At 45.7% G+C, this 17,529-nt stretch overlaps 1 protein-coding gene across 1 annotated transcript in view; it reads right to left on the reverse strand.

The window, feature by feature from the left end:
• Positions 1 to 17,529, reverse strand: part of CALN1 (calneuron 1) — a 452,352-nt gene that overhangs the window by 225,156 nt on the left and 209,667 nt on the right. Inside the window, exon 3 of the mRNA XM_068969439.1 lies at positions 3,829 to 3,972. Within this exon, the coding sequence (XP_068825540.1) occupies positions 3,829 to 3,972 (144 nt within the window). The remainder of the gene's footprint in view (positions 1 to 3,828; positions 3,973 to 17,529) is intronic.

Consider the following 17,529-nt stretch of genomic DNA (forward strand, 5'->3'; position numbering starts at 1 on the left):
TTTGTAAGGTGACTATTTTATCATTTCTAAGGACGGTACATAACTGGTACTGCAAGGCACTGGAGAGAAATGGATTTCCCGATGCCAGGAGTGCCTTAGGTCACTGAGCTTAAATGCTTCTAGGAGCCTGAGGAAGAGAACTTCAGACTTCCAGAATCTGGGCTGAAGGTGGGATGCTGGCAAAAGCATCTGGGAAACATGAGTCCTAGTCCCCAGCTGATGTCAGGTCAGAAGTCATCTCAGCTGCAGAGGCTGAAAGAACCTTTGCAGCCATAAAGGAAGCACTGGGCAACTGGGGGTTTGGATTTTCTGTTTATTTAACTCAGGGCAGTTCAGTCCATGCAGGGCATACACACACACGGGGTCAGTCCGAGCTCTGAAGTCAAATGGGCTATGGTCAGGAGAGCAATTCCAGACCCAACTACTGCCTGTCTTCCATTCTGCCCTCTGGAAAACCGGCTCCCCCCGCCACACACACACACTGGAACCGTCTGCCTCCCACAGGCTCTGTGTCCAGGAAACCAGCGAGCTCCCTAATCCAGGGAGATTATTGCTACACACAGAGTCGGCAAAGCACCCCACTCCCCAGGAACCACCTAATGAAAGCCTCATGGAGAGACTAAGGTTGTACAGACTCAGTCTAATTCCATCTGGGCCTCGTGCCGAAGGTATGACCTCACCAGCAGGCAAACCGGCAGGGTCCCCAGAGAGAATGGATCGGTGTGTGGGCCAGACTTGCCTCAAATCACGGCCAGCTGGGATGCACGGAGGCAACGCCATCTCTCCTGATGCCCTTGGATCCCAGGACCAGGGTCTGTCAGGAGGCACGGTCATCTTACAGTGAAGAATCCTAGGTTCTGGCTCAAAACCCTTGTGTGAGTGTGTGTGTGTGTGTGTGTGTGTGTGTGTGTGCATGCGGCATTATCCTCATAAAAATCTCTGCCATTCCACAAGTTTCACACCAAAGAGAAGCTTAATTAGGTAGGGCCAAATGTCTGCAGAGAATCTCCAGTTACAGAAGCTGGGAGGAAGGACATAATTAGAACCTGACTTTAAAAAAGAAATCTGAATATCAAAAGACCCCACTAACAGAAGAACACTGAAAAATAGTCAATCCATGCATATCCAGAATTCAGAACCCAGAAATTTCACTTACCAGTGTCACTGACAAATCACAGAAAGACGTTTCCACCTCAGCCTGGGTATTTCTCCCTCAGCTCTTTTCATACTTAAGCATTTACCGCATTCAAAAGGCAACTCGCTTTGCCTGCACGGCGGCATTGCCTTCGTTTGTTGTGTATCGATTCTTTTGCAGGCAACAAACAAAAGTTTGAGGAAGCTGCACTTCAGATATATATGATTATGGCTGATTTGCATTGTTGTATGGCAGAAATTTGTTTTAACAAATTAATATATTTAAATAAAAGAAGAAAAGTAAATAACTGTGCTTTCACCTGATGGGGTCACCATGAAAAAACAGATGATTTAAGCTTCTGTTAGAGGAACTAATAGAAATTCCCTATATGCTTTGCTTGGAAGTCCCGCCCTCAGCATTGGTCACTAAGGATGATGTTGCAAATGAATGGGTGAAACCTGGCATCTCTTAAGCTGCATCTTTTTGGCTGCTTGAGTCCTGATGGGCTCCTGGAACAGCACCATCACCCGAGGCCCCCAGGGGACTCCAAGCCCTCCTGCAATCAGGGAGGATTTGCGATAATGTAAAAATTCCCCATGAGCTGGGGTCTGATGAAAAAATAGACAGAGAGCAAGGATGTACTTGGATGAAGACCCATAATACTTCCATGGAAGTAACTCTCCCATGATAGCCCCCAGTTCATTTTGACTAAATGTTGCTAAGTCCATTTGCTTTTAGTCTATTTGACCATGTTTTATTTTGCTAAGTTATGAGAGAAGACTCAAAGGCACAAAAACCTTCTTAATTCTACAAAAAGGATAGGTTAAGATTTCTCTTATTTTAAGGAAGAAACTCTTTTTTTCTGGAAGTGTTTCTCTGAAATGATGACGGGAATCCAGGGAAGAGATTTTGCTAGATAACATGTGCTTTGCTCCAGCTTTTCAGAAAGGTTGGGTTAGCCAAAAGTTCATCTGGGTTTTCCCATATGATGGTGCAGAAAAACCCAAAAGGATTTTTTGGCCAACCCAGTACCTCTAACTATAAAGCAAAGTCGAATCAGGCCTGCAAAGACCCAGAGAGTCACAATCAATTAGAGATGTAAGGACAGGGCTAGCACCCCACGTACAACTGAACACCCCTGATAGAACATCTCTTTCCTGAACCAGAAAATAAATGCCCACAGCTGCACTTGGTGGTTGGGACTGGGGTCCATTCATCATACAGTCACCATTAAATTATCATCTTTCCAACAAGACCAGCAAGATAACAGGACACAGCTGTGTTCAATTAGTCTGCAGGCCAAGCAAACCTCTCACTACCAGGGTCTTCATCTGTCTCTCCCAAAAGACACCCTGCCCCCATCCTCTGTTTCCTTTTAGTTGGTCTTTACTTCATGTTCCGCACAAGAATCCCCAAAGCCTACCACTCTGGACCCCTTACACCTGGGATCAAGCTGCTTTCCAGAGGGGGAGAGTGAGTGTTGAAAAAACAAAATTAGAGGACTTTCCTGGCAGTCCAGCGGTTAAGACTTCACCTTCCAATGCAAGGGATGCAGGTTCAATCTCTGGCTAGGGAGCTAAGATCCCACATGCCTCATGGCCAAAAACCCAAAACATAAAACAGAAGCGATAATATAACAAATTCAATAAAGACTTTAAAAAAAATGGTCCACATCAAAAAAAAAAAAAACAAACCTAGAATAAGAAAGCTTCTTTCCAGACCTTCGACCAAGGCAGGAAGGTCACAGCCAGTTTGGGATAAATTCCTAGGGTTTTAGAGCAGGAAAGAATCTTAAGGATCATCAAATGCAGTCATTTTCCAGAACTGTTTAAGGATAGTGAAACACTTTCCCCCAAGGAGACTGTATGTAGAAACCAGTATGTAAAAGAGAGAAAAGAAGCTGTTATAGCCAAAAAACAGAATGTGATTTGGCAATAAAATGCAACAAAATAGTGATACATGCTACACTATGGATGAACCTTTCAAATATTACGGTAAGTGAAGGAAGTCAGTCCCAAAGGACCATGTATCCCATGATCCAGAAGAGCTAAGTCCATAGAGACAGAAAGCCGATTAGTGGTTGTCCAGGACTTGGTGGGGGATAGAGGGATAGCACAGAGAATCCCATGGACAGAGGAGCCTGGTGGGCTACCGTCCATGGGGTCAAGAGTTGGACATGACTGAGCAACTAACAGTTTCACTTTCAGAGGGAATGGAGGTGATAATTCAGAGGTACAGGGTTTCTTTTAGGGTGATGAAAATGTTCTAAAATTGATAATGCTATTGGTTGCACACATCTGTGATACACTCAAAGCCACTGAATTACACAGGTTGCACAGGCAAATCAGGGTGTGTGAATTCTGTCTCAACAAAGCTGTTTTGAAAATGAAACAGAATCATTTTCACTGCTCCACCAGTCAGGGCCTCCCCCGTCACCCAGTTCCCTCTAGTGGCCCCAGAGCCACCTCTGCAGACCCCTGGAGGTCTGTGGAATGTGGTTTGAAAAACCCAGATCTGGTTCAAGTTTCCACGCCTGAAATGTAAGCCAGGACATGAATCCAAGTCTTTTGACTCCAAGTCTTTTGACTATTTTGCAAGGCCCTTCAAACCCAAGATCTCTGATGAGTTCTGGCTCATCCCAGGGGATGGGGATGGGGGTGGGGAGGTGGGGATGCTGTGGGCCCCAGTCTCACCGTCCATGTCCAGGCGCTGCATGATGATGGCCAGCTCCACCTCACTTGGCATGTACCCCAAAGAGCGCATGGCCATGCCCAGCTCCTGCTTGGAGATGAAGCCATTCCCGTCTCGGTCCAGAACCCGGAAGGCCTCTCGGATCTCTACAACAGAAAAGCAGAGAAAGTCCAATGGTCGCAAGGCATGGTTGACTGCAGGGGTCTCCAGCCCCCATTAGGAACTGAGCTACACAACTGGATATGAGCAGTGGGCCAGCAAGTAAAGTTCTATCTGTTGCTCCCCATTGCTCACATTATCACCTGAACCCCACCTTCCCCCTACCCCACCATCCATGGAAAAATTGTCCTCTGTTGTCAAAAAGGTTGGGGACCACCGCTCTACTGCATTGAAATGATAGGCAACTGTCTGCAGAAAACTCCTAATTACGTTACAAAGAGTAATGTGTCAAAACCCTTTAACCCAATTTAAAAAAGGGGGTGGCCAAAAGAGGAAAAAAAGAGAGAAAAGAGGGGGAGGGAAGGGGGTAAAAAACAAACAAACAAACAAAAAACAGAAAAATAGCTTTGGAAGGAGGAGATAACTAGCCCTGAGCAGCTAACATAATGTAGTGTTGTGTTAGTCGCTCGGTTGTGTCTGACTCTTTGCGACCCCATGGACTGTAGCCCTCCAGGCTCCTCTGTCCACGGAATTCTCCAGACAAGAATACTGGAGTGGGTTGCCATTCCCTTCTCCAAGGGATCTTCCCAACTCAGGGATCAAACCTACTGGGCCTACTGAATTGCAGGCAGATTCTTTACCATCTGAGTCACCAGGGATACCCAATACAAAGTAGGGGGTGCACAATTAGACAGGAGCCCCAGCTGGGAATAGCATTAGCCATGGACACTCCTCAGCAAGGCTGAGGCTTCTCTTTCAGTGGGGATAAGAAGGGAAGACAGTGACCTCCCAGCTTGGGCTAGGGAAGAAAGGAGAATGAGTGTCCCCATTGCGGACTTACATTCAGCTCCTTGCTGCCACAGACAGAGCTGTGCAGAAAGCTTTCTCAACCTCCTAGGAGGACAGGAGTTAAGTATCCTGCTGTTTTTATTTCATTCCTCTAATTTACAGCTGTTTTATGGCTATAAACAACCTCAGATCAATAAGAGTGTCATAAAAGCCCCAGAGGCATCTTTAATCACATTCTCTGGGGCTGGCAGAGAACTTGACTCTACCATCAAGAAGGTCATTTCCCCCAGCAGGGGGACGCCCATCCTCTTACCCCCCATCAGAGCTGCTCTGCTTTCCAAACCCAGAGTCCCTCCCTCCAGAGCCCTGATCTCTCTTCGCCTTCTGTTCATCCTGGGTTGGCTAAGCATTTCCTAACACCTCACACTCCTGTGAGGCGTGGCAATTCAATCTGAGATCACAGTCTGGAGATGAGAGGTACGTCAATTGTATCTGAGCACCAGACATGGATAGCTTTGATTTTTCATCAATAAATTCAGTGTGAGCTCAGCTGCGGCAGCTGCCAGCACTCATCGGAGCCATTCAATAAGCTGCCTTTACCTGAGGAACACGGGAGTTAGGACTGCGGAGAATAAAGACAGTGATCTGCCCAGCATCGTGGTTCCCCTCCAGAGACCCACACTCCAGGTAGGAAGATAAGATCCAGTCAGAAACTTGCAGGATCTCTGAACTAATGCAAGACATCGGCCCTAGACATTTACAGTTGTCCCTTGGTATTGGCAGGGGATTGGTTCCAGGACCCTGTAGATACCAAAATCCACAGATGCTCAAGTCCCCTGATATAAAATGTATAAAATGGAATTGGGTAGCTAGACCTTGAATCCATGGGTTCAGCACCCACGAAGGGCCAACTGTAGTTACCACTTCTCTAAATATCTAACTATCCTTCCAGCAAGCATATTGAACCCTGACCCAGGCAGGCTTTTCCTTTCCTCTTTGCATTAATTTCCTGTGGTTGCTTTAATCAATCACACAAACGCAGTAGCTTAAAACAATAGAAGTTTATTCTCTCACAATCTGGAGGCTAGAAATCTGAAATAAGGTGGTAAAGAACCCTCCTGCCAAAGCAGGAAACGTAAAAGACACAGGTTCAATTCCTGGCTCAGGAAGATCCCTTGGAGGAGGGCGTGACAACCCATTCCAGTATTCTTGCCTGGAGAATCCTATGGACAGAGGAGCCTGGCGAGCTACAGTCCAAAGGGTAGCAAAGAGTCGGACATGACTGAGTGATTTAATAGGCACGCTCGGACCAAAATCAAGATGAGGACAGACTGCCCTCCCCTAGAGGCTCCGGGGAAGATTCTTTTCCCACTTTTTCCTACAAGTCTACTTTTCTTGGCTTGTGGCCGCAAGGCTCCAGTCTCTGCCCCGTGGTTACCTTCTCTTTATCGGTCTGTGATCTCCCTTTGTCTGCCTCTTACAAGGACACTTGTGCTTGCATTTAGAGGCCACCATATAATCCAGGATAAACTCAACTCAAGATCCTTAATTTATTGGCAGCTGCAAAGACCATTTTTTCCAAAGTAACATTTATAAGTTCTAGGCTTGGGGATCTGATTTCTTTGGGGATTGTTTTTCAGACCTCTGCACTCTCCCAGCCAGTGCTTCCATCTGAAACACCTTGACATCCTCTTTACCTGCCCAAATCACATTGGTCCTCCAAGGCCAAGTCAGAGGTTGTGTGTTTCACAGCAATGCCCTCACTCACCACAGCCGAGTTACCTCCCTCACTACTGATTGGTCAGCAGGACGTTTACTAGTGCCTTCATGACACCTAGCCCATACCACCTAGAAATATGAAGAAATCAAGGTGCCGAAATCATGGCTTCTGTGAGCCACAAGTGCCTTGGACATTTCATTCAAGGTTGTACGTTCCCACCTATGTACTGAAGGAGGAGCTAGACAGACAGCTGTTCAATGGATGATGATTCTGAACAAGTAAACACCAGATATCAGCTGCAGATTCATTATCGATACTAATTCAACATGCTGGATGCGTTCCATGAATAAATGTGTGCTCCAGTAGAAGGAAGACTAGTCTGCGAGTCAGGACCTTGGGCTCCCAGCCAGGCCTATTAGCAAATTAGGTCTGCAGCCAAACCCTGAGGCCTTGGTTTGTTCATGTGTAAAATGAGCCAGGTTGGCCAAGAGAATCTGCGAGGTCCTTTGAGCCCCTTTCTAAGGATCCGTGGACATCGTTACAGTATTTAAAAGAAGAATAGGAAGACTGTGTTCTTTTTCATACCCTATTAATCTGCTGTTCAAACACCCCTCTTTTTTCCACTGATGATACAGAAAACATTTTAGCCCTTTCCAAATTCTGAATTAAGGGGTTTGTCTGCATGTTTAGACTTTTCTCATCAATGAAACATGCCCAAGATTATCTAAAGCAGCCATATGTTTTCCAACCACATGTTGAGTGGACCTAAAACAGCTTACAGCCAGTGCTCAGCTTGAGATCATGGCACACAGCACTCGAGGACACTAGGGCAGAGGTCATGCCTCACTCGGCCTAAGTCCAGACACTGAGGGTAGGGGGATGCAGATGGAGGGTCTCCTGTGATGGGAATCAGCTCACAAAGAAGTCCATCCAGTCCTCATGATCAGGATAGCCCTGTCCCTCAGCCTCAATGTCCCCATCTGAAAACTGGGTTGGGCTAGATCTCCTTCCAGCCTCTGTGACGGGGTTTTACAACAAATCGTGCAACAGTAGAAAATGTCAGATGATGACAGGGTCCCTGCTGGGGTCCCAGGTGTGCCAACCTGATGGCCAGCTGCAGGCTGAGCCCTGCCCCTGCTCTCTGGACCACTTCCTTCCCAAGGCACCATCTCCTCTTCCCATCCCTCTGACTCCATCCTCAACTCTGGGCTAATGCTGTCGCACTGAAGGATGATCCCCTTCTGTTGACAGGGCCTGGCCTCAGCCCTGTGGTCCCTCTGCGTGCCCTAGATCTTACCAGAGAAAGAGCCTGCATCCTGGCATTAGCTACTCCAGAGGGCTTAGTTAGGGATGTTTGAGAATTTGACCTGTAAATGAGGGCCTTGGTGGCTAGGCCCTTAGTTGCCTCACCTCTGGACTGTTGGATTTGGTAACTTGGACCTCAGACAGGGATCCCTCCAGAACTGCCCTGCTTGGAGGAACATGCTCCTTCGAGGCCCCAAATCCCCATGGTTTTCCTGTTTGCAATATGCATCCAGGCTGGCCCTGCGTCAGCCCAGGACAGGATGCAGAAGAAACAGCTCAGCTCAGAGTTCTGTTTTCCTCGGCCCCAGGTCAGTGGGACAAAGTCATCCTTCTCTCTTTGATCCCAAGGGGACTTTCCCGGCAGTTCAGTGGTTAGGACTCCAAGCTTCCACTGCAGGGGATGCAGGTTCGATCTCTGACTGGGGAACTAAGATCCCACATGCCATGTGGTGCTACTAAAAAAAGAAAAAGAAAAAAAGCTGGAGCTTTGGGGAAAAAATCCACAAAATTGATAACTCTTAAGAAATAAGCAACAAATTATTTTTTAAAAAAAGAATATCTACTTCTGGTGTGTGTGTGTGTGTGTGTGTGTGTGCGTGTGTGTGTGCGCGCACGTGCACAGAGGCAGACAAAGCTCACTAACTTCTTTTTCTTTCAAAATAACAGAAGGGGTGAGGGGGAAAGTACAAAACTGGAAATCCATAATGGGAGCCTCTGGACATTTAATCTTTCCAGTGAAGGGAAAGCCCAGGAAACGAGAGGCTTATTAGAAGGAAATGGGTCTTGCAGTCTGAGACATGTGATGTGTGCCTCATTTTGTTTTTAATAGCAGAACAGGGTGTGAGAAATATTCCCATAAAACGGCGGAGACACGGGAGCAGGCCGGATCTTTCTGCCTCCGGCTGCAGACAGCCAGGGTGCAGCTCTGGCCACCTTCCACATCCGCGGGAAGTGGAGACCACAGGTCAAGTTTTCAGGAACAACTCAGTCACGTGGTGTGCTTTCCACTGGAATGTCTCCCCTCTTTAGGCTAAAGTCCCTTGTGCTCCAGAGTCATATAACCATGCTGTGCTTTTGGTCTTTGATTTCACTGCAGTCTCACGCAACACGTGCACACCAGGCACCAGCATGGCCAATTCTACCCCCTCTAAGATGCCTTTGTGGACCACAGGAGGGACATCTATGATGGTCACGGGAGCCTGTCCAACTGTCATTGTGCGGAGTACAAAAGCTAACATGTTAAGACACATCTCTGAAAAAAGGAATCCACTCTCTGCCTGTGGAATCTTCTAGAACCAAAGTCTGCACTCCCACAAGGATCTGAGCCTCCCCTCCCTGGAATGAGGCTGATGTTCTGAAGTCAAGCAAGACCTGGGATAGAAATGGTTCTGCTCTAGAGACCGAGAGATGTACAGTGCATTATGCCAGCAAATCTATTTTCTTGAAAATATCTGGAACCACCACTGGTACCTGCTACATTCTGACCCAATGCCCTCTGAGAACCATGCTTTGGTCCCATGATGCTCTCTAGGGTCATAGCCAATTCAGGCAGAAACGATGGTGGAGGCACATCAGTCAAGCCACCTAAACAGAGTGTGTATCAGATCAAATCCAGATACCAGGCAGAGTCAGTATTTATCTGCTAATGGTCTAGCTCTGAAGAATCAGCTGAAATTCATTGTACTAACTGGCAAATTCAAATCAGTAATGAAGAACAATGTTTTGTATCTCAGTTCTCATTAGCTTGAAATCTGATTATTATCCACAGAAAGGTATGTTTGGGAAGCACTGGGGTTTTAACCACAAAATGTGAGGGCTTTACGAATGAACAAGATGCCTTCTTTTGATTCTCATCATTGAGAAACTGCAAAACTGGAGAGATACAGCTCAGTAAGGCTAGGCAAGCAGTTATGAACTAGCAACCCAAATGCCAAAGAATTGACACTTTTGAACTGTGGTGCTGGAGAAGACTCATGAGAGTCCCTTGGACTGCAAGGAGATCCAACCAGTCAACACTAAAGGAAATCAGTCCTGAATATTCATTGGAAGCACTGATGCTGAAGCTGAAGCTCCAATACTCTGGCCACCTGATGCAAAGAACTGACTCATTGGAAAAGACCCTGATGCTGGGAAGGATTGAAGGCAGGAGAAGGGGATGACTGACAGAGGATGAGTTGGTCGGATGGCATCACCAACTCGATAGACATGAGTTTGATCAAGTTCTAGGAGTTGGTGATGGACAGGGAGGCCTGGCATGATACAGTCTACGGGGTGACAAAGAGTCAGACATGACTGAGTGACTGAACTGAACTGACTGAGCTGAACACAAACGCACCGGAAAATGTAAGATACAAGTCTGGAGCTCTTTATTTGGGAGAAATAATAGGACAGAGGCTGAGCCAATGACAAAAGAGATTTAGAAAAGTTTCCCCCTTTCCGATGAGAAACAACAAATGCATATGTAGAAATGATTAATACAACCATTCATTCACTGAATAGTTGCTGCATAATTATTACATGCCAGATGCAATCCTAAGATATACAGGGAGCCAAAGAAACTTCCCAGGCTCTGAAAAGCTTACATTCTAGTTGGAGAGACAGAGGGTTACCAGATATTCATAACAGAGAATGAACAGCCCAATAATACAAGTCTACATAAATCTCGTGGAAGTCCTTCCTTCAGACAGAGACAGCTCTGTGAAATCTTTAGAATCTTAAAACCACGGAGAGAAGGGAAAGGAGGCTGAGTGAGGAAAATGTACCAAGATGGGTATGTTGAACATCCTGGCTGCACAGTGGTTATAGAAACATTGAGAGACAAAGGGGAAGGACTCTTATGCTAAGACAAGACCGAAAGAGCCCTAGAAGCCACCCAAGCTTTACCTTGTAGGCCAGGGGTTGGCAAATCTGTCTGTGGCCAAATCTGGTCTACTACCCTGTTAGTCAATAAAGCTTTATTGGAACACAGTCATGGCCATTTTCTGACATACAGTTGTCCATTGTCGACTGCCTTGGGACCACACAAACAGAACTGAGTCATTGGGATGGGGAAGGTTTGGCTCACAAAGCCTAAAATGTTGACTTTGGCTTTTTAAAGTTTGTTGACACCTGTTGTATGTCACAGAGAGTGCTCAGCAGTTCAAAATTGAAAAAAAAAAGAGAGAGAGAGAGAGAAAGGATCAGATTGGTTTGTAAACCGAGGGCTGGCAAAGACTATGGTGACAAGGAATGAGAAGCAGAGCCCTGACCTGAAGCTGTCACAGGGACTAAGTGTGGATAAGAACCTAGAGCTGCCCCTAGAGCTGCTGGGAGGGGCAAAGAGACCTGAGTGGTCAGGTCAGGTCACCCGAGTGTCCCCAGGTTATGAGAGGGATGAGTTGAGGATGATGCTGAGGATTCTGGTATGCCTCATGGAGTGAGCAGTGACGATATTAACTGAGAGAATTCCGGAGGAAGCACAGGGTTTCAGAGAGGGCAGGAACATGGTATTTGGCCACCTGGAGTCCAGGGCCCTGAGAGATACCCAAGCAGTCAGGTCTGGTGAATACCCAGAAATAAAGGACTAGCCTTTGGAGATGGTGATACTGAAAATATGGTGAAGATGAAAAATAGGAATAGAATGACCATAATTGCATAAAAAATGCTAGTTCAGTCCTGGTGTGGGTTTTAGTGCGAATGAGTTCCAATTTAGTCATAATCAATCAATCTGCAAATACAACTAATTGGTTTCAGTAATTAGGGAACGACAGAGGTGAGAGCTGAGACAGCAAGGCGGCGGGGCTCTGAAGGAGGAGGGAAACCTGCTGGGAGGAGGCAGGCTTGCATTGAGGAGTGTCCTGCATTGAATAGTGCTGATGCCAACAGATGGGGGCAAGATGAGGGTTCACTTTTTAACCTGGTTTTCTTGGTACATTTTAAAGGGGGTTAAAGGAGCCTCCTGGTGGCTCAGAAGGAAAAGAATCCACCTGCACTGCAGGAAATCAGGGTTTGATTCCTGGGTCGGAAAGATCCCTGGGTCAGGAAGATCCCCTGGAGAAGGAAATGGCAAACCTATTCCAGTATTCTTGTCTGGGAAATTCCATGGACAGAAAAGCCTGGCGGGCTACAGTGCATGGGTTGCAAAGAGTTGGACACAACTTAGCGATTAAACAACAAAGGACCCTCACTCCTAGTTATTTGCTATTTGAGATGTGATTGCATTCATTTCAATAAATGCTCATTTATTGACTGTTCCTCCCTGAGACTATAACAGTATCTGGGATCTACAGTTAGAATTCAGGGTTGAGCACAGCTCCTGTAAGTTCCCTGGCCACCCCCCACCCCACTCTGGCTCATCAGGAATCACTGTTAACCCTGGGGGCAGGCAAGAGGCAGTGTTGGGGAAAAAAAAACCAAACAACAGTTCAAAGGCGCAGTGCTCGAAGCTGGTGGGACAATGGTTCAAGGTCCATACTGTGGATCCCTGGTGTCACCACACTCCTGGCCTTTCTCCTTACCTCAGGGCTTAAATGATACCTTGAATTAAGAAATCAAGCCAACTCCCTCCCTAGCTAGCATTTGGAAAGAAAAGCTTGTCAGTAATTTACTAGGTGGAGAAATTACAGACCGAATAGGTCATGAAAAGTAATCATTCTTTCCTAACATAGGGCAGCAGAAAGCCAGGGGCATTTCTAAGGGTTTAGGAGCTAGATCAGAGTTTATTTGTCCCCAAAGTTTACATCTCCATAGATTAAGCTGAATTGATTTTAGCACTCCAGGTCCGTTGAAGCTAATGGAAAATTCCCCAACAGCAAAAGAACAAAGCAAATGAGAACTGAAAGTAACAACGAAAGCCCATCTGGACCATGGGCTCCCAGTGATGGACTGACTGCCCAGCATGGATGAAAGGAGAGCCATTAAACTGATTTGAATATGGATGAGAGTGAGCATTGTCAGAAGGTCTCTGTACTGAAAAACAGAGTGATGAGTGCAGAAGAAAGGAAGAGGACATCAAGCAAGGCGGCAGATTTCTTTGTCTTGAGAGGTTCTGGACTTGACCTCTGGGATGGGGACAACCCCCATCAAAAGACTAGAGCTAGACTTGGAGAGGAATGCTACATTTTCTAGTTCCCAGGTGGCTCAGTGGTACGGAAACTACCTGCCGATGCAGAAGACACAAGTGACGCGGGTTCGATGCCTGGGTCGGGAAGATCCCCGGAAGTAGGAAATGGCAACCCACTCCAGTATTTTTGCCTGGAAAATTCCATGGACAGAGGAACTTGGCAGGCTACAGTCCTTGAGGTCACAAAAGAATCGGACATGACTGAGTGCAACACATTAATTGATGCTTTTAACAAAAAAAGCCTCCAAAATGTATAAAGGAAAAAAATCTATAATTCACTGGCAAGCAATAACCATTGTTAATATATATTAGGGTGCTTTATTCCAAACTTTTTAATGTACAAATATTCTTAATTAAATTGGGATCAAGCTCTCTCTAGAGCTTTATTTTTTTTTATTTAACACACTATCATTTCAATCTTCCATATTGTTAAGTAGTCTTTAAAACATCATTTTTGATGGCTGTGTAGTATTCCATTAAATTGTGATAGCCAAACTGATATCACCAAACTCCTAGTGTGGGTCATTTAGATCATTTCTGATTTTAAATAATGCTGCAATGGAAATCTTTGTACATAAGTTTTCATGCATTTTGATGATTATCTCCTTCAGATGATATCCTAGGAACAGAACTATTAGGTCAAAGGCAAAAACTCTTTTAAGGTATTTAATAGATATTGCCAAATTGCCCTCTATGATTCATTTCTACTCATACCACTTCTGACATCAAAAGTGTCAGAGTTTTACCCACACTAAATTGTTCCCCAGTTCTCTGGATACTAATCTGTTGTCCAGTGATTTAATCCAATTCTGAAACTAACTACTTAGAGTCAGTGCAGACCCTGAAGTTTAAGTCCCCCCAAACTGTCCTCACTTTAAATGCCAGTCACAAGTCTAGGTCATCTAGACTTATGACCAGCTGGCTATAATGTCAAGGGTTCCCACAAGTCCTCTTTGGATTTAATAATTTGCTAGAATAGCTCACAGTACTCAGAAAAGCCCTTTATTTACATTGACTGGTTTATTATAAAAGGTAGAACTCAGGAACAGCCAAATGGAAGACACACATAGGACCCGGTGAGGGAGGGAAGGCGGGGGCAGTGGCTGCAGAGCTTCCACATCCTTTCTGGGCTCACCACCCTCCCAGCACCTCGATGTACTCACAAATCTGAAAGCTCTCCAAACCCCATCATCTAGGGGTTTTATTGTAGGTTCCATTATGTAAGCATAGTTGATTGAATCTTTGGCCATTGGCAACAGAAGTCAATCTCCAGGCCCTTTTCTCTCCCTGGAGGTCACTGAGTGAGTGAAAGATGCTCAGTCATGTCCAACTCTTTGCAACCCCATGGACTGTTGCCTGCCAGGCTCTTCTGTCCATGGAATTCTCCAAGCAAGAATACTGGAGTGAGTTGCCATTCCTTTCCCCAGGGGACTGTCACTTGATGGGTTTAAAAGTTCCAACCTTCCAATCATGCCTTGGTCTTTCTGGCCACCAGCCCCCATCCTAAAGCTATCTAGGGACCCCAGCCACCAGTCATTTCCTTAGCATACAAATGACACTTTCATCACTTCAGAGGTTCCAAGGGTTTCAGGAGTTTTGGGCCAGGAACTAGGGAGGAAGACCAAATACATATTTCTTATTATATCATCATACTCTCCCAAAAAGGCAGTATCAGTCCTTACCATCCTCCATTTTCATCATTTCTCTGCATAGAAACCCAATCTCCTATGAGATATACTTTTCATCCTGCCATTCTGAAGTTCAATATCCAGATGATTATAATGGGAGGCTTCAGGAAAAGGGAGACAATTCAGATATTGTCTCAAAAAGACCTGCAGGGTAACTGCAGGACCATGAGTGGACCCCACACTCAGCACAGAGCCTGGCCCAAAGGATGTGCCCAGAAAACACCCACACTCATGGCTGAGATGAGGAAACTGAGGCTCAGAGAGAAGAAAGGGGCTCCCCTAATATGAGAGGAGCAGGGATAAGAGGGGAGAGAGCTGCCCTCCTGGCTTCAGGTCAGGACTGTTTCCAGGGCAGGATGCTGGGTCATTCCTCTATGAGGAGATAGACCAACTCCCACTGCCCAGCAGACTAGCTGCATCCTGGGAACAAGCCTGGTGCTTCTCCCCAGAAGGAGTTATTTCTCACCAAGACCCATTTCTCCCACAGCAACAAGCACCTGCTCAGGGAAATAGCCCAAGGCAGAAAATAGCCATCGTACCATTTGGCACATAAGGCAGTACTGCATGGATCTGCAAGCAGCAAATTGAGTGGAATTTATCTGTGAGCAACATGGTAATAATCAATATAATTAATTTTTCATTAAGTCACACTGTTCCTAAGCTGAATATCCTGAGATCAGAGACTAATCAGCATCTGAGAAAACAAGATCACTCTGTGGATTTAGCACCGACATGGTAGCCAGAAGAGCAAGATCCAAGTTCTAGAAATAAACCTGAAGCAAATTAAACGGAGAGAAGGAGAAGGCCTCTCAGGCATGGCTCAACCCTCCCCTCCCTGGGGTCTTGAAAATCCTCTGGAAAAACTAAGTTTATCTTCGTGTTGTTCAATTCAACTCAACCCAACAAATATTTCTTGGGCACCGACTGTGTCAGGCACCCTTCTGAGCACTGCTGGAGAGCAGCCCCCAGGAGACCAAGGTATAATAGCAAACAGGGGACTTCCCTGGTGGCCCAGTGCTTAAGAATCCATCTGGCAATGCAGAGGACACAGGTTCAAGCCTTGGTCAGGGAGCTAGGATCCCACATACTGCAGGGCAACTAAGCTCGGGTGCCACAACTACTGAGCCCGAATGCCCTAGAGCCCGTGCTCTGTAAGAGAAGCCACCACAGTGAGAAGCCTGAGCACTGAGCGCTGCAGCTAGAGAAAGCCCACACACGGCAACAAACACCCAACACAACCAAGTAAATAAATCCTTTAAAAAATAATAATAGGAAACAGGACATCGGTCAGGCAGAGGTGGGGCCCTGACCAAGGCCCCCAGTGGGAAGGAACTGTGGAGGATAGCTTAGTGGCTGGAAATCTGATTCTTTTTCTGGCTCTCACAAAGCATTATTCTAGAAACCAAGTCTTTTCCCTGACCTCTGGAGTCTCTCCTAGGCTGAAGACAGAAAATAACTTTCTAACAGAAACCTAACCACTAAACCCAAGAAGCTGAAGCACCAGTCCTTTGGCCACCTGATGCAAGGAGCCAACTAATTGGAAAAGACCCTGATGTTGGGAAAGACTGAGGTCAGGAGGAGAAGGGGATGACAGAGGATGAGATGGTTGGATGGCATCACCACCACAATGGACACAAGTTTGAGCAAACTCCAGAAGATGGTGAAGGACAGGGAAGCCTGACATGCTGCAGTCCATGGGGTCACAAAGAGTCAGACACGACTTAGCAACTGAACAACAACAAAATCCAAGAAAACAAGATGGGCTCTTTTATGGTTTTGTTTTTTAATGAGGCAAAAATTATTTTTAAAGGCTGAACTGAACTGAATACAGCTTTGAATTTTTGTGTTTTATTTTTGTTTTTTAAATTTTGTTGGAGTATAGATGACTCACAATTTTGTATTAGTTTCAGGTGTAAAGTGATTCAGTTATACATATGCATATATCCACTCTTTTTTAGATTCTTTTTCCATATAGGCCACTACAGAGTATTGAGTATCGTTCCCGGTGCTATACAGCAGGTCCTTGTTGGTTATCTATCTTAGAGGAATATATAGCAGTGTGTACATGTATGTTAACACAGTATTGATTGGGCATGTACTATGTCCTGTCAATAAATGCCACAGGTATTAGTTTCTGCAAAACCCCCTGGTCAATAATGTGCTAACTGTAGGCTCCTGATTTATCCCTCCCTCCTTTTGTTTCCCCTTTGGGAACCATAAGTTTGTTTTCAATATAAGTTCTGTTTCTGTTTTGTAAATAAGCTAATCTGTATCATTTCTAATTAGATTCCACATATGAGTGATATTATATGATATTTGGCTTCCCTTACTATGATAATCTCTAGGTCCACCCATGTTGTAATACAGCTTTGTTTTGATTCTAACAGTCCAGGCTTAATGAAAAGACTTGCAGCAGGCAGTGCTCAGACTCAGGGAGCAAAGAAGGAGGCCTGGGGTGGCTCATGAAGTGGACTCAGGACCTCCATTGTGACTCAGATGCTTCTGTTCACCACTAGGTATGGGCGACCTCTAGGAAGCCCAGCACCCAGTCCACCCTTCAATGACACATGGAAGTAGGCTACAAAAAGACAGTCAAAGAGCATGTCATGGACCTTCAGAGCAAAATACCTATCGCAATATCACACTTGGTTATGAAAATTGATGCCTCATAGCCACTCCCTAGCCAGGGAAAGCCAAGACAGCACATAGCCTTTTTAATTCCAATTCACAGTAACAAATGCGTCAAACAGCAGCATTTTATTCTGGCTCCAACTACTATGTAAAAGCTAAATCTACTATGGGTTTACTAGTACCAGGCACTGCTCTGAATGATCCCTGTCTGTCAAGCTCATTTATTCCTGGCAACAACCCATGGATGATTGCCCTTCATCTCAGGTGATGTGGTTCTAAGTTTCAGGGCAGTGATTTGAGTGCACTCCTA

Source organism: Capricornis sumatraensis, chromosome 3 (assembly GCF_032405125.1).
Source record: "Capricornis sumatraensis isolate serow.1 chromosome 3, serow.2, whole genome shotgun sequence".
NCBI lineage: Eukaryota > Metazoa > Chordata > Mammalia > Artiodactyla > Bovidae > Capricornis > Capricornis sumatraensis.